The sequence below is a fragment of the Rhinoderma darwinii genome, chromosome 3 (assembly GCF_050947455.1).
Source record: "Rhinoderma darwinii isolate aRhiDar2 chromosome 3, aRhiDar2.hap1, whole genome shotgun sequence".
Lineage (NCBI taxonomy): Eukaryota > Metazoa > Chordata > Amphibia > Anura > Rhinodermatidae > Rhinoderma > Rhinoderma darwinii.
Genome location: NC_134689.1, coordinates 361,026,700 through 361,045,067, shown reverse-complemented (window position 1 = coordinate 361,045,067; position 18,368 = coordinate 361,026,700). Strand labels below are relative to the sequence as shown.

General features: G+C 42.9%; 2 protein-coding genes across 7 annotated transcripts in view; one reads left to right on the top strand and one right to left on the bottom strand.

Annotated features, from left to right (window-relative positions):
• Positions 1-10,573, bottom strand: part of LOC142749947 (DNA-directed DNA/RNA polymerase mu-like) — a 34,247-nt gene extending 23,674 nt beyond the window's left edge. For 2 of the 6 annotated variants that reach the window (XM_075858569.1, XM_075858574.1), the window contains exons 1-3: positions 9,963-10,524; positions 7,489-7,549; positions 4,682-4,882 (exon numbers count right to left, since the gene is read on the bottom strand). In XM_075858569.1, the coding sequence (XP_075714684.1) occupies positions 4,682-4,869 (188 nt within the window). In that variant the 5' untranslated portion in view covers positions 4,870-4,882; positions 7,489-7,549; positions 9,963-10,524. The other 4 variants (XM_075858572.1, XM_075858570.1, XM_075858573.1 and 1 more) reach the window with 4 other exon arrangements.
• A 62-nt stretch (positions 10,574-10,635) lies between these two features.
• The window catches only part of SH2D6 (SH2 domain containing 6), a 42,391-nt gene continuing 34,658 nt past the window's right edge, over positions 10,636-18,368 (top strand). Inside the window, exon 1 of the mRNA XM_075858576.1 lies at positions 10,636-11,037. The gene's annotated coding sequence lies outside the window, so the exon portion shown is untranslated. The remainder of the gene's footprint in view (positions 11,038-18,368) is intronic.

The window sequence follows — 18,368 nt, the reverse complement described above, 5'->3', positions numbered from 1 at the left end:
GTTCCCCAAATTGGCAAGAAGGGAAAAGGTCAAAAGAGGTGCAAAGTCTGTTATAAGAGGGCGATAAGGGATGACACAATATATCAATGCGACACGTGTCCCAAATAACTAAGGCTCCGTATGAAAGAGTGTTTTAAAATGTATCATACATTCCTTAGATTTTCAATCTACCCCAGTTTTATTTATCCTGATGCACTCCGTACAGCTTATCCCCCTCATCTTTCCCCTCTGGGCCCTGCTGTGTGCCCAGGCAGTTGATAACAGCCACATGTAAGGCATTGCAGTACCCGTGAGAACCCACATTACAGTTTATGGGGTGTATATCCCCGGTGGCACATGCTGGGAACAAAATATCAGACACTGAAATGGCATATATGTATAGCAAATTGCAAATCTCACTCTGCACCATCTGCTGCGCACTATCTTGTACACAATACGTGTAGTCAAAATGCTCACTACACCTCTAGATGAATGCCTTAAGGGGTGCAGTTTTTAAAACGGGGTCACTTCTTGGGGGTTTCAACTGTACTGGTACCTCAGGGGCTTCTGCATACATGACTTCGCACCAGAAAATCCCCAGTAGGCCAAATGGTGGTCCTTTCCTTCTGAGCCCTCCCATGGGCCCAAACGGCAGTTTATCACCACAAATTGGGCATTGCCGCACTCAGGACAAATTGGGCAACAAAATGGGGTATTTTATTCCTTGTCAAAATAAGAAATTTTGAGCCAAAACTACATCTTATTGGAAAAAAATATATATATTTTTTTTAATTCACAGCCCCATTCAAATAAATTCTGTGAAAAAAACTGCGGTCTGGATGGTCACAACACCCATAAATGAATTCCTTCAGGGGTGTAGTTTCCAAAATGGGGTCACTTCTGGTGGGTTTTCATTGCTTTGATACCTCTGGGGCTCTGCAAATGCGACATGGCACCCGAAAACCAATCCAGCAAAATCTGGACTCCAAAGAACACACAGCGCTCCTTCCCTTCTGAGGCCACCCATGGGCCCAAACGGCAGTTTATCGCCACAAATGGGGTATTGCTGCACTCAGGACAAATTGGGCAACAAAATGGGGCAAAGAAATTTTGATCAAAAATGACATCTTATTGGAAAAAATTTTCATTTTTTAAAATTTCACAGCCCAATTCAAATACGTGCTGTGAAAAAGCTATGGGGTCAAAATGGTAACAACAACCATAAATGAATTCCTTGAGGGCTGCAGTTTCCAAAATGGGGGATTCCTACTTTTTTGGCACCTCAACACCTCTTCAAACCTGGCATGCTGCCTAAAATATATTCTAATTAAAAAAAAAAAAAAAAAAAAAAAAAAAAAGGCCTCAAAATGTACTAGGTCCTTCTTTGCTTCTAGGGCTTGTGTTTTATTCCACGAGCGCACTAGAGCCACATGTGGGACATTTCTAAAAACTGCAGAATCTGGACAATACATATTTAGTAGTATTTCTCTGGTAAAACCTTCTGTGTTACAGAAAAAAAATAGAATAAAATTGAAATTCAGCAAGAAAAATTAAATTTGCAAATTTCACCTCCACTTTGCTTTAATTCCTGTGAAATGCCTAAAGGGTTAAAAAACGTTCTAAATGCTGTTTTGAATACTTTCAGGGGTCTAGTTTTTAAAATGGGGTGTTTTATGGGGGTTTCTAATACATAGGCCCCTCAAAGCCACTTCAGAACTCAAGAGGTACCTTAAAAAAAGGCTTTTGAAATTTACTTAAAAATATGAGAAATTGCTGTTTATGTTCTAAGCCTTGTAACGTCCAAGAAAAATAAAGGAATGTTCAAAAAACGATGCCAATCTAAAGTAGACATATGGGAAATGTAAACTAGTAACTATTTTGGGTGGTATAACCGTCTGTTTTACAAGCAGATGCATTTAAATTCAGAAAAATTTAATTTTTTCTAAATTTTCTCTAAATTTTGCAATTTTTCACAAATAAACACTGAATAGATCGACCAAATTTTACCACTAACATAAAGCCCAATGTCTCACGAGAAAATCTCAGAATCGCTTGGATAGGTTTAAGCATTCCGACGTTATTACCACATAAAGTGAAATATGTCAGATTTAAAAAAATAGGCTCTGAGCCTTAAGGCCAAAACTAGGCTGCGTTCTTAAGGGGTTAAAAAATAGGATAAATGCTCAAAAAGTCGGATGCATGAAAACTACAATAAATTCCTCAAGTGGTCTAGTTTCCAAAATGGGGTCACTTTTAAGGGGTTTCCCCTGTACTGGTACCTCAGAAGCTCTGCAAATGCGACATGGTGCCCAGAAACCAATCCAGCAAAATCTACATGCCAAATAAAGCTTCTGCCTTTCTAAGCCCTGCTGTTTGACCAACCAGCAGTTTATGACCACATATGGGGTATTGCCATAATAGGGAGAAATTGCTTTTCAAATGTTGGGGCGTTTTTTCTCCTGTATTCCTTGTAAAAATTAAAAATTTGTACCTTTTATCGGAAAAATATGTGATTTTCAATTCTACAGCCTAATTACACAAAATGTAGCAAAAAAAACGTATGGTCCTGTTTTTCACAATTAAACACTGAATATATTGACCAAATTTTACCACTAACATCAAGTCCAATGTGTCACAAGAAAACAATCTTAGAATCGCTTGGATAGGTATAAGCATTTCAGAGTTATTACCAAATAAAGTGACACGTCAGATTTGAAAAATGAGCTCTGAGCCTTAAGGCTAAAACTAGGCTGGGTCCTTAAAGGGGTTTTCCAGCTTCTGAGAACTGATGACCTATCCACCGGATAGGTCATCAGTACATGATTTGTGGGGGTCTGACACCCGGGCCCCGCACATATCAGCTGGTCCGGTGCCTCTGAGCACCGGACGTACAAGCCGGAAGCAGTTCGCTCCGGCCACGGAATAGTGTCCGAGCTGCAGCTCTGCCGCTATGCTATGTACGGAGCCAACTGCTTCCGGGCTCTGTACATAGCATTATGTGCCACAACATCCGGTGCCCGCAGGCCACCAGAGCGGCTTATCGGTGAGGGGTCCGGGTGTCGGACCCGCGCCAATGACATATTTATGACCTATCCGGTGGACAACCCCTTTAAGGAGTTAAAGAGAACCTGCCAACTCTCCTGAAATATCGGTTTTAGTAAAAAGATGTATTTCCGATAGAAATAACTATTCTGGGACATCTTTTCTTAGAACTCTACATTGTGCCGTTCCTGTTATTCCTCCTGGAAATGTATGTATACATTGACAACCGATTGTCACCATTCCACTTGTCAATGGACGCATCCCTACACACACGGACACTATGGACTTTCTGGAAGAACACGACAGCATCCACCCAGGTGTAGAAATATATCAAAAGGGTATTTATTCCAGCATGACAAAAAAGCAGCAACGTTTCAACCAACACAGGGATCATTTTCATGCATTGCCACTGTTCAATCATCACTGGCAGAGACTGTAAAGGGACGCCCCCTATTGTCAAGGGGTACATAATGCCCAAATGTCACCGTCCAGGGGTGCCGCGACACTTCGCTCATCCACTGCAGAAAAAAAACGCGAGTGGGGGGGGGCGATGGTCACCCTACCGTGAGTGGGGGGCAGATGGTCATTTTACTGTGAGTGGGGGCTGATGGTCTTTGAGTGGTTTCCGCCTCTGACCTTCCATTGATATTAATAGGTGGCAGAAAATACCTGCGGCGCTCGTTTGGAGCTTTTTTGCCTGCGGTATTTGCATTAGTTTCAACGGCTTAAAAAAAAAGTGGGCAAAATAATAGTGAAAAAAAAAAAAGTGTCAAATAAAGCTGTCAATTCAAAATCCCTAAAGGAATATTGAGGCAGGTTTTTTTTTTCTGCCTTACAAAAAAACGCAGTGTGAACATACCCTAAGAGAGTAGTGCTTGTTTTTAGCCTTTTTTTGACGTTTTGTAAACAATTTTTGGTAGGCGTGCCCTGAGGAAATGTTTTTCCAGGGTTGCTTCGAGCCTGAAAAGGTTGGGAAACTATGGTGTAGACAAACAATTCTCTATTCCAGCCACACTCTCTAAAGCTGGGCAAATGCATTAGATTCATTCTCTATGGAACTGCCGGAGATAGCCGAGCGCTGTAATGAGCCATCTCCAGCAGTGGGACCCCAGCGTTTAAACTCTTATCACCCATCTTGAGAGGAGTTGTTGTGGTGGGACAACCACTTAAAATCTAGATTGGAGGTCAGGGGTATTGAATTAATGCTTGGCTGGGTGGTTGATCTATGTGTAACTATGCCACTTGAAACCGAACATCAGTGCTGCATCACGATCTCTAAAGGTCCTCTTACAAGCCCAACATGGGGCGTGTAAACGAGCGATCGATCAACGAGACTGCTCGTTTTCTCGTTTCACAATGATCAATGCATGGGGACGAGCTACGATCATTACTGCGATCGCTTGTCCCCATGCATGTCGGCAGCACATCTCCATGTTTACACAGGGAGATGTGCTGCCGACACCGATATTTTCTGCTGCATAAACGATACAATTAGCCGATGAACGAGCATTTGCTTATTCATTGGCTGATTATTGCCGTGTTTAAACAGGGCAATGATCGGGAACGAGCGTTCATATGAACGCTTGTTTTCCCGGTTATTGGATGTAAAACAGCCCTAAGGGTAGTTGGCAGATTTCACCTAAGAAAACCTTACTAATACCTGTACTCGTGTGCCACGCTGAATCCTTTCCTCTGTGCCAGTGATGTGAGGAAGCCCCTTCGTGCAGTCCCCATTCTGCGCTCCACCAAGAAAATACGGACATCAGGAAATAAGGATGATGGGGCTACGGATTCAGTGGGAGATGCAGCTTCTCTCTTCCTCCTTTTAAGAGGTAACGGGAACATCATAACACCTGGGCAGCTGAGGGACAAACGACAAAATCATTGTAGTTATTCACCAGTCTGTATACAAACATCAGAGAGAACTCAAGTTGGCAACTATGAATAAGAAGGTCACAGGAACGCTGCTAATCTCAGTCATACAGATGTACAGTGTAGATGTTTCTAGAGCAGGGGTCAGCAACCTGTGGCCCCAGTGCCACACCCAGCATGTGGGGCATGGTTTGCTGGCACACTTCACTCTCCGGGTGCCCAGCAGTGTTGGGTAATTGTCAGCGCTGAACACACGGAGAGGGAGCTGCATCATTATGCACTTGGCAGCGCTGATCAGCAGGAGAGAGAGCGGTTCTTCATTGTGTTTGTCACTGCTAAACACTTGGCAAACACTGCTCCCTCTCCTCATGTTCAGCGCTGCAAATATGGAGTTCAGTAACCGGTACGCAAAAGACAGAGTTAGCAAAAGTTGGTAACTCTCTCTCCCTATGTTCACCCCCAAGCTGGTGTTCAGTAGTCACTCTTTCCTGTTTGCAGCCACCCTAACCTGGTATTTAGTAGCCGCAATCTCTCCTGCGTTTCCTTTCCCCTCCCCCAGCTGGTGTTCAGTAGCCGCGGTCTCTCCTGTGTTTCCTTCCCCCTCCCAAAGCTGGTCTTCAGTAACCTTGTATGCACCACAGATGGATCATCTTTGCAAAGATAGTCAGGGAGAAGGATAACACTGAAATGTAAGTTTAGCTGATTAATTGGTTTATGTCACATACGTGATAACAGTTTGTATTATATGACTTTCACGTTTGCATGGCACACTGAGTAGTTCATCATAGATTTTTTTTTTATCGGCACGCCATACCAATAAAAAAAATAAAATAAAAAAAAGGAGGATTGCCTACCCCTGTTCTAGAGGCTACAGGATAAAATAGTGATCATGAGGACAGACATTTCTCTGCTCAGGAACTCCAACGATCGGAAACCCATGAATTCACTGACCAAATATGGACGTCGGGAACAAAGCTGCTCGGGGACTCAAGCAATAGGCAATGTGACTGCCCCTTGCGGTCATGTTTTAATAACACGCCGACACAAACAGCACAGGACGCAAGCCCTCCGTCACGTGGGGCCGTGTAGGTGCATCATTATTCGAAAAGCGACTTCCTGGAATAATTCACAAGGCTTTGAACTGCACAATTTAGTACAGAATTTTAAATTCAAGTACATTAGTAAGTTACTTCTTTTCACATAAATATATTATTGCAATGCAACTTTTGGTCCCTGGATAACCCCTTTAAAAGGTACAGTGTCATGATTTCTTTATTTTTTTCATTCATTTATGTGTTTTTATTTAAATATTATATTGACTTTATTTAATTTTTCACACCAAGTTTTTTTTTATTTACACTTTCTTACTGTACTGGGGGCTGCCATGTTTCTTTTCATCTGTGTATGTGTCTCTTAACGACACATACACAGATGGAATACGGCAGTACAGTGCATAGGACACAATAAACGGGAGCCGTTCATTGCATCTGGCTCTATACGGCGCAGTTAAGAGCCACACAGCAGAGAAGCTGGTTTGTAGGGAGATAGCAGGTGAAGACTGGTTGCACTGCAGGTGTGTGTGTCTCTGTCAGTCTCTCTCAGACCCCTTCTCACGTGACCCGAACAAAAACACTGGCATGCCGCAAATGAGTTGCACGCGACTTACATTACGATATATGCAGGCAAAGTTGCGTGCAATAAATTTTTAAAAAAAAAAAGCAAGCAGCAGGTTTGGATTTTTCTGAATCTGTTGCTTCGTGGTAAGTCGCGTTCCCAATCATTATCCGCGATTTCGTATTGCGAACAAAGTCACCCTAGCCTCAGTGTAACTCCGGTTGGATTTTGAACAACCGCACTTCCAATACATGTGACTAAGGACAAAGGCAGTGACAGCCGTTCTACGGCTTTTCCTATTCACTTTTATAGCGTAGGGCCCTGTTCACGCAGTTTTTTTGCACTGATTTTGACGCGGAAAAAACATCGGAATCAGCGCCAAAAAACGGCTGAAACCATCCCCCATGGATTTCAATGGCAGGCGAAAAAAAATAAGTCATGTCCTCATGTCGTTTCCAAGCGTTTTTCGCAGCAGTTTTTGCCAACGGTCCTTGCATTATCTAAAATGACCGCAGGCGAAAAACGTGGCAAAAAAAAACCAAAAAAAAAAAAAACACCGGTAGGTCAAAATCTGCCTCAAAATTCCTGGAGGGACCTGCCTGCACTCTTTGCCACGTTTTTCGGCCACGGCCATTGAGCACCGTGGGCAAGAACCGCCACAAAAGCCGCTTCCTCCGCCCCCCTTAATGTCAACGGGACGTCAGAGATGGAGATGCCGGAAGAAAGGGCATGACGCTATTTTTTCCAGCGAGCGTTTTTTGGCGCGGTTTCCAAGTCAAAAACAGCACCAAAAAACTGTGTGAACAGGGCCTAAGGCAAAGAGAAGTTGTCTGTTTTGTGTGACTCATCTCTGGCTTGGATCAACAAATCCTGAAGTTACTTTTCAATTTCCTTCATTCCAAAAAATTGGAGGGCGGACCTTCATCTGTCCCTATGTATATATTTATATAACATTGCGATCTATAAATTATTCTGACTTACTTGTATCGATCAATATAACTTCTGTTCTACATCTCATTTCCGCCCTCAAACCACAGATTATCTGATAAGAAAAAATATGGAACCAAAGTCACAGCAAGAAAAACAGAAATTGTGAAATGTTCGTTACATACATAATATCCATATGCAGTCCGCCTTTCTACCGTGAAAGATTGTATTCAGTTATATAGTCGTCTGTTTGGCCACATGCACATAATGCTTATTACGGGATTTGCCTCGCAGCTTTTCCAGTGTTAGGCTGGGATCACACTGAGTTTTTTTCACGGGGAAACCACGCCGCAAAACTCGTCAAAAACGGCCTGAATATGCCTCCCATTGATTCCAATGGGAGGCATATTTTTTCCACGAGCGGTAAAACCGTCTCGCGGGAGAAAGGGACATGCCCTATCTTCGGCCGTTTACGCCTCTGACCTCCCATTGACATCAATGGGAGGCAGAGAAAGCGTATTTCGGAGTTTAATGCCCGCAGCGCTCAATGGCCGCAGGCAAAAAACGCAGTGAAAATCGGCGTGCAGGGAGAGGAAAATCTGCCTCAAACTTCCAAACGGAATTTTGAGGCAGAATTTCCACCTGCAAAAAAACTCAGTGTGAACATAGCCTTAGGGTTTGTCCGTACAACACATAGCGGAATTGCTGCGTATTTTCCATCCGGAATTGCGGACGGAAAGTACGCAACCGAATACAGTAGCGGCAAAGTGGGTGAGATTTAACAAATCTCATCCACGCGCTGGTTAAAAATTCAGATCAAAAATTCACCGGCGGAAAGTGGACAGAATTGCTGCGTTTTTCAGAAGAGATATCACCATCTCCCAGCATTGAGGAAAGACGCAGCAAAACCCGCACCATTTTCTGCAGCGGAAAGTCTGCTATTTTCATCAGAATTGCTGGAGAAATATTCTGCAGCAACTCCATTACATGTAGACAAGCCCTAATACAGTAACAGCAAAGTAAATGAGACTCCAAGTAATCTCATCTACACGTGGCAGAATTTTTCTGAACAAAAATGGCCCTGCGATGCGGATCTTAAAGAGGCTCTGTCACCACATTATAAGTGGCCTATATTATACATGATGTGATTGGCGCTGTAACGTAGATTACAGCAGTGTTTTTTATTTAGAAAAACGCTCATTTTTGACGGAGTTATGACCTATATTAGCTTTATGCTAATGAGTTTCTCAATGGACAACTGGGCGTGTTTTACTTTTTGGCCAAGTGGGCGTTGTACAGAGGAGAGTATGACGCTGACCAATCAGTGACCAATCAGCGTCATACACTTCTCTCCATTCATTTATTCAGCACATTGTGATCTTGCTAGATCACTATGTGCAGCCACATACACACACATTAACGTTACTTAAGTGTCTTGAGAGTGAATAGACATCACTACCAGCCAGGACGCGATGTCTATTCACAATTCCGACGTTTATGTGTGACTTACAGCACAGTAAGAGTGATCTCGCTGTAAGCTGCCATTTACAGCATGATCTCGCGAGATTACACTTGCTGTGCTGTAAGTCCGACACAAACGTTACCAAAGTGTCGATATTGTGAATAGACATCGCGTCCTGGCTGGTAGTGATGTCTATTCACTCTCAAGACACTTCAGTAATGTTAATGTGTGTGTATGCGGCTGCACATGGTGATCTAGTAAGATCACAATGTGCTGTGTAAATGAATGGAGAGAAGTGTATGACGCCGATTGGTCAGCGTCATACACTTCTCCACAAGCCCCCTTGGTCATATAGTAAAACACGCCCAGTTGTCCATTGAGAAACTCATTAGCATAAATCTAATATAGGTCATAACTCCGTCAAAAATGATCGTTTTCCTAAATAAAAACCACTGCTGTTATCTGCATTACAGCGCCGATCACATTATGTACAAGATAGGGCACTTATAATCTGGTGACAGAGCCTCTTTAAGATCTGCATGATGTCAATTTATCTTGCATTTCCGTCTCAGAATTGTAGCAGACAAGTTTTTTTTTTTATAAACACCTATTTCCGAATCAAAACGTAAAACCGCACCTAAAAACGTATCAAAAATAGCATTATTAAAAGGGGTTGTTTTTTATAGTGATGATCTACCCACAGGAACCTATATACCAGTATATGATCAATCCATGGGATAGGTCCTCAGTATACAATTGTGGGGGTCTGACCCCCGCACCACTCAGCTGTTTTCCAGCTGCCTACGGGCACTATAAGTAGAAGGCTCCAGTCACAGTATAGCGGCCAGGCTGTGAATAGGGGCAGAGATGCCGCACGGCCGCGATACAGTGGTCGAGGCCTTCTGCTTCCGGCACAGACTCTGCATTATTTCTGGTGCCCTGAGGCAGTCGGAACAGATGACCAGGCGTTAGACCCCCACCGATCACATACCGATGACCTATCCGGTCATCAGTTTCGAAAACAGCCCCGAGCCTGGATTTTTCTTGCGGAATTACCGGTGTTTACCTGCGGCTTTGATGCGGTTTTCTGCACCAAATAGAAAATGCAGCGTGTGCACGTAGGCTCGGAAAGCTGGGTGACAACCAGTATGGCCGCTGTTACTAAAGCTTCCACAGGGGGGGATAATAACCAGATTTCTTATAGTCCTGAATGGTAAAAAAGCCTACATTTACAAGGTACATTACAAGAATATACCAAGGAACAGATAGAAAAAAAACACCTTCATGGAAATTTGACACAAGACAATATTTCTACATCACGGCGCCATATTACAACTTTATCGCAATCCTCATTTACACAGGGGAAGAGTCTGTAAGATCAATACAAAAAAAACAACTCCATGTAAATAGGCCTTTCACCCAACATTGCTGCACCCTGCCCCCCACCAAGGTGTAATCCTCTCTATGCAGGTCTATAGCCCCAAACACCTGTATACACATGAACCCCACCTTACCACTAGTTTTACTAGAACATCACTTGGCTTATCCCACTTAATCCACCCCAACATTATTAACCCCCCCGTGGTCTGCTAAGACCACCTTCCCTCCAAACTTGCCCTTCTCTTCATACAACCTACTGTGCAGCTAGAGTGACTTCCGGTTATACAGCCACGCCCCTTATGCAAATGACACGCACTACGAAGACGTCTCTAACCGAGACATTCCCCGCCCCTTTACTTAAATATCCCTAGTCGGCTCTCTAGACAGGCGATAAGTTCAGCTGTCCATCATAGGAATCCCCGCCCACTAGAAGGGTGTGTCCCGTTATCGGCATCAAGGGTTTGCAACCTGTGGCTCTTCTTATACTCCCAACATGTCGCTGTTAGGGCATGCTGGGAGTTGTAGTATCACAACAACCAGGGGACCTCAGAGTGCCGACCACTGATAGCTGCAAACATGTAGTAGTGTGCCGTGTGTGAGAGAAGAGCTGTGCGAGTCTATATTCAAAATAGGGCTGAATTATATCGGATTTTTGCTGCTTCCTCTTTGTTAAAACTGAAATATGCAAATAAAATACAAATAATGTGAACAAGGCTCATTGTACAGAGGGAGCTGAGCACAGATACACAGCCGGCTGAAAGGTACAGTAATATACGACTAGACATTTTATATATATTTCTTATGCACTAATATATGCACACATGTACAGTACACAAATATCTATACATATACAGTACAAAGATCAACAAACATCTATACACAATACACAAACATACACATCTATACGCATACAGTGCGCACATCTATACACAAACATGTATATGTACACAGAGAATTGCAGAGAAAGCTATATACACAGATAATATATGCATACATACATGCTCGATAGATAGATAGAAGAAGATGATAATAGATAGATAGATAGATAGATAGATAGAAGAAGATGATAATAGATAGATAGATAGATAGATAGATAGATAGATAGATAGATAGATAGATAGATAGATAGATAGATAGATAGATAGATAGATAGATAGAAGAAGATGATAATAGATAGATAGATAGATAGATAGATAGATAGATAGATAGATAGATAGATAGATAGATAGATAGATAGATAGAAGAAGATGATAATAGATAGATAGATAGATAGATAGATAGATAGATAGATAGATAGATAGATAGATAGATAGAAGAAGATGATAATAGATAGATAGATAGATAGATAGATAGATAGATAGATAGATAGATAGATAGATAGATAGATAGATAGATAGATAGATAGAATAGCTCATATATATACACCTATTACATTCTTGCACTGATCTGTCTTGTCTATCCCATTGTTAAAATTTCTATTCAGTTGCTTAGTTGTATCTGCTTCTGGGAAAGCTGGGTGAGAGGCAATATTAAAGCTCCCATAGAAATGGTCACCCAGCTTTCCTGCAAATCTACCTTGTTGTGCAGTATTAAAGGACTGGGATGTGTTGCTGTCTAATAGGCAGTTTATTCCAGCTGGATGACGGGTGGATATTGGTTGTTGACCAGTTTCCCAGAAACAGATACAACTTAGAAGTCACGTATATGGCAAAGCCGTCTAGATGGACCATATATTGCAACACATGGAGTCCAGTTTCTTATAATAGACCCGTAGGCGCTCAGTATGCCACCGTATTGTGCCCCGTACTGCACCACATTCGCCACTAAAGATCATGTCTTTTGTAATGGGAAGTTCCTCCTTAGGGCGAGTTCACATTTATAATTTGCGTCAGTTCTTTATAGCCTAAAGCCGGACACAACTGATGCCATTTTTCCCACGTTGTGCACCGGTCCCACGTCTATAGCCGGACAGGAAAGCACTGCATGCAACGTTCTTCTGTCTGGCAATGGTAGACATCCGGCATAAAAACGCAATCAACTGATGCCAAGAACGATCCCATAGGAAAGCATGGTTTCTGTACTACACCGGATATATGGGAAGGGGGCATTAAAGTGTACGTCCAAATGTAGCTATATTCTGATATATCACTGAGACAGGCTGGAGGATCGCATCAATACTAATCGTGGGCTCCCCACCCCCCTCCCAACCCCTAGATCAAAGTGGTCTCTGGAGCTCATAGCTTGGTATATGTTGACAGCGGCTTTATGGAATTATGTGGAGCTGTAATATTAGGTTTTTAGCAGTTTGGGGAATTCTTTCTAGAACTAAAAAGTTTCTAGAACATATATAATTAGACAAAGGAACAGGAATTATAGCAGTTTTGCGATGTGCAACAGCAAGGTAGCACCGACAGTGAACCCAAGCAGGGTACAACAATGCCCTTTAAGAGAAACTCCTGAAGAAAACGCCAAGATGAACGGTTTGGCAGTAGTGGGGCTTTAAAGTTCATATGTTGAATGCAACTTGGTCTTGATCACGAAGTCCATGCATATTATACATAAAGCAGGAAATTGGGTGTCAAAATAGAGTTCAGGATGGTCAGAATCCAGAGATGAGGTTGTACAGCTTCTAAAGGGGAACTCCAGAGTAAAGGCAGAGCATCGGTGGGATAAATAAGGGGGCAAAGATGAGCATGAAGGACATAGTTGCTATGATGGCTTCATCCAGTGCCAATGAATCAGGACTAACCTTGGAGGTGGTGTGAAGGTGGCATTGCATGGTGGGGAATGTAGGGTATCCATAAAAGATTTTCCCAACAAAAATGTATTTTTGAGCTTGGCATTGCCCTGGAACTTGTATGGTTCTGTGCCACATTGTGTGTAGAGGATTATTTAAAGTCCTGCTAATTCCAATGTCACATCTGGCCCTTGTGGCAGAATACAGAAACAGCCAGGCTGGTTGATGAGAACCCGGCCTTACTGAGCCAATGTTTCTGAAAGGACTTAATATTATCAGGCAACTATTATTCGAGCACTGTATGGCATTCTCAGTTGTACAGTGTGGCGGTGAAATGAGCGGCCCGGGCGGTGTAATGAGTGGCCCGGGTGGTGTAAGGCCACCGTGCAGGGTAGTCGCAGAAAAAAGGGAATGACGGCCCAGGACCATGGCAAGCAGAGGCTTTTACTTAGACCGGTTACTAAACATCCGGCCAGCAGCAATAAGACAGAACACTTCTCAACAGTAAAGAGCGGCACAGTTCCTTAAAGGGAACCTGTCAACAGCATTTCACCTATTGAACTCTACTCACCCCTCGCTGGCCGCTGCTGTCAAAAGTTCATTGCCGTTATCCTCTCTCCAAAACTCCTCCTCCGCCCATCCTGAATGCTGTCAATCAAAAGTGAGCTATCAATCAAAAGTAAGGAGGCGGGGTTAACTCGGAAAGGCTTGAGCAATAAGGATTTGACTATTTTCAACTGAAGATTTGACTCTTTTATGCTCATTAGCATACAGCGTGGGAACACTAAAAAATGGTATGCTAAAGGTACAGAGCCAAATTAGAAGATAACCATAGGTTACATAAAAATGATTTTTCACCCACTACCACCAGGTAATGCTGGTTGTAAGTGAAATGCTGATGACAGGTTCCCTTTAACTTAATTAGAACTTCACAACTTGGCTCAGACAGGCAATGATGGCTGGCTAACCACAGATAGGGCAAAGTCCAGGGTACTCCTCCCTGATACAGGGGTAACTTCCTCTTTAAAGGGAATGTGTCGCTAGAAAAATATATATATTTTTTTAGTTAAACTGTTAGTCAATAAATGATTACACATTGTTCTAATTTTTTCACAAGTCAGGAAATATTATAAATTAGATTCTAATTTATAACATTTCCATGTGCTGGTCACTAGAGGGAGCAATTCCCAAAATTGCAGCATTGCAATGTGGTAAAGCAACTTCATTGCTTTATGCTGCAAATTTGGTGTAGACACACACGCTCTAGTGTCTTCACACAATCCCCCCTCCTTTATCCTGGCTAGTGCCAGGAGAAATGAGGGGGTTGAATGTTCAAACCTCCTACACTGTGTGCCGCCATTTTTTGAGCGAATGCACAGTGTAGGAGGATTAGATACAGTGTAATCACACAGTATAACACGAACATACACAAAAATAACTTACCTGCTCCTGCCTTCGCCGCTGCCCCCGCTCCCTACGCTCCTAGTGCTTGCATCTGAACATATGGACGGAAGCCGCGACCGGAAGTAGTCTTCTTACTGTCCGGCCGCGGCTTCCGGTCCACATGAAAATGGCGCCGGATGTCGCTCGGCCGAAGACCTTCCTTTTGGACTGTGTGGGAGCGGTTCATGCGCCGTTCCCACACAGACGGCTTACGCTATAATGAATGGAACGGCTTCCGTTCGCATTCACTATGGGGATGTATGTGCCGTATTCCATCTCTGTATGTGTCGTTAATCGACACATACAGAGATTTTAAAAAAATGGCAGCCCCCATAGAGAAGTAAAAGAAAGAAAAAGTAAAACACAAAAACACAAATAAATAAAATGTATTTTAATAACATACTAAAAGCAAAAACATCTAAAAAAATTTTTTTTCGTGGCACCTTCCCTTTAAAGAGGCTCTGTCACCACATTATAAGTGCCCTATCTCCTGCATAAGGAGATGGGCGCTATAATGTAGGTGACAGCAGTGCTTTTTATTTTTTAAAAAACCGATCTATTTTCACCACTTTAGTAGCGATTTTAGCTTTATGCTAATAGGTTTCTCAATGGACAACTGGGCGTGTTTTACTATTGACCAAGTGGGCGTTGTACAGAGGAGTGTATGACGCTGACCAATCAGCCTCATGCACTTCTCTCCATTCATTTACTCAGCGCATAGGGATCTTTTTAGATCGCTATGTGCTGTCTTATACTAACACATTAACAATACTGAAGTGTTTAGACAGTGAATAGACATTCCACGGGATGTCTATTCACAATCTGTGCACTTCGTTACTTTGTCTGTGGTAGTTACAGCAGAGCAAGTGTAATCTCACTGTAACCTGTCATCTACAGCGTAATCTTGCGGGATTACGCTTGCTCTGCTGTAACTACCACAGAAACAGTAACAAAGCGCAGGGATTGTGGATAGACATCCCGTGGAATGTCTATTCACTGTCTAAACACTTCAGTATCGTTAATGTGTTAGTATAAGACAGCACATACTGATCTAAAAGAATCCCTATGTGCTGACTAAATGAATGGAGAGAAGTGCATGACGCTGATTGGTCACTGATTGGTCAGCGTCATACACTCCTCTGTACAATGCCCACTTGGCCAAAAAGTAAAACACGCCCAGTTGGTCAATAGTAAAACACGCCCAGTTGTCCATTGAGAAACTCATTAGCATAAATCTAAAATCGCTAATAATGTGGTGAAAACAGATTGTTTTTTTAAATAAAAAGCACTGCTGTCACCTACATTACAGCGCCCATCTCCTTATGTAGGAGATAGGGCACTTATAATGTGGTGACAGAGCCTCTTTAAAGCGTACCTACACTTTGAAATAACTTTTAAGAATAAGCTGTCATATGTGTGTACTTGAGGAATAACACTTTTATGCAGTTTTCCCCTCTGCAGGCTCTATCTCTGGTTCAGTTTTCTCTGAGCTAGTGGGTGGAGCCTAACAGCTATCATGTCTTCTATACACGGCACACATAGAAGAGGAGAATCCTGCGGTCCTATCTCTATCCGTCACACACACACACACACACACACATATATATATATATATGTATATATATATATATTTATATATATATATATATCCGCATCATGGAGGCTATTATACAGCAGATATCCAGCACTGGGGTGAGATATAACACTTACCAGGAAGCTGCAGCACTTCTGTGTCTTTTTTTTTCTCTCTCTCTCACTCTGCTCTTACTCCTTCCTCCCCTTGCCCATAGACTTCTATGGGCAGCAGATCCTGATATGAGCTGACAGTCCGTCATGTCAGACAAAAAAAAAGCAGTAAATTCAGAATGAGGAGGGGGGACAGGAGCCGGATAAGTAGAGAAAGAGATAATAAGTACGATATATTACAAAGTTTCATATATTCGCTTATACTATTGATTTATGTTTGATTTATGTTCATAGTGTAGTGCCTATTTACATTTCAAGCCGTTCACAAGGCCTGTACAGCTTGCTGGCTCACTTGCGGGGAGGCTCTTCCTTCTGTCACCAGCCAATACCGTGCACTGTCTCTTACAGGGAGGCCCCAGGCAACTTCCACCCGATCACAGCATATACGCGGGGAGGTTTTGCCCGTCACCCACTGATTTTCCAGACCCACTCTGGCTTTGTTTGGGCCCTCTCATGCTGCTCAGCACCACTGAGTTGCTCCACTGCCACATAGGCACATCAGCAGCACTTCCATTTCCATGGGCCATAGCTCACGCAATTAACTCTGCTAGGCGGGACCAGCTGCCCTTAATAGACAAAGCCACGCTACCTGCATGAGGACGCAGCGTAGCCACGCTTGTCTCATCCTACCTGCTGTAATGGCGCACCAATACTCCTAACCAAAATGGCGTCCAGACATAGAAGACAGAACATGGGGGTGTTTTGCAGTGCGCCTGCCATGTTCTCTGTCTTCAGTGCCAGAACTCATTAGCGCAGCGCCGGCCACGTCACATCATGATGACCGCGCGCGCACAACTCTTGTCAGGAGCGGGGCAATGGCGGTATTACACAGCCGCAGCCCCGCTCTGACTAAATTAATGTGTTACAATACTAAGCTGTACGGCTGCACACCTTAGTATCGCAATACATTAATTAACGGTATTGACCCGTTTGAGGGTGCACGGTATTGAAATAGTATTGATATTTCGATGCATCGTGCAACACTAAAACAGATGTCATAAAAACCACTGAATGGCATCGATCACAGCCTCCGTTTATTGCAAACCTCTGGTATTTTTCTTGACGTATATGTTAAACGTAAGCCAAAAAACGTTATGTGAATGGAGCCTAATATTCATTGTACAGGTGAATACAATCTATTGTTCCCTATTATTAGTCACGCCAGGAAGCCGAGAAGCTGACTGTAGGATTCTTCAATAGGATTACTGACAATAATACAGTGAAGGAAATAAGTATTTGATCCCTTGCTGATTTTGTAAGTTTGCCCACTGTCAAAGACATGAACAGTCTAGAATTTTTAGGCTAGGTTAATTTTACCAGTGAGAGATAGATTTTTAAAAAAAAAAAAAAAACAGAAAATCACATTGTCACAATTATATATATTTATTTGCATTGTGCACAGAGAAATAAGTATTTGATCCCCTACCAACCATTAAGAGTTCAGCCTCCTCCAGACCAGTTACACGCTCCAAATCAACTTGGTGCCTGCATTAAAGACAGCTGTCTTAAATGGTCACCTGTATAAAAGACTCCTGTCCACAGACTCAATTAATTAGTCTGACTCTAACCTCTACAACATGGGCAAGACCAAAGAGCTTTCTAAGGATGTCAGGGACAAGATCATAGACCTGCACAAGGCTGGAATGGGCTACAAAACCATAAGTAAGACGCTGGGTGATAAGGAGACAACTGTTGGTGCAATAGTAAGAAAATGGAAGACATACAAAATGACTGTCAATCGACATCGATCTGGGGCTCCATGCAAAATCTCACCTCGTGGGGTATCCTTGATCCCGAGGAAGGTGAGAGCTCAGCCGAAAACTACACGGGGGGAACTTGTTAATGATCTCAAGGCAGCTGGGACCACAGTCACCAAGAAAACCATTGGTAACACATTACGTCGTAATGGATTAAAATCCTGCAGTGCCCGCAAGGTCCCCCTGCTCAAGAAGGCACATGTACAGGCCCGTCTGAAGTTTGCAAATGAACATCTGGATGATTCTGAGGGTGATTGGGAGAAGGTGCTGTGGTCAGATGAGACTAAAATTGAGCTCTTTGGCATTAACTCAACTCGCCGTGTTTGGAGGAAGAGAAATGCTGCCTATGACCCAAAGAACACCGTCCCCACTGTCAAGCATGGAGGTGGAAACATTATGTTTTGGGGGT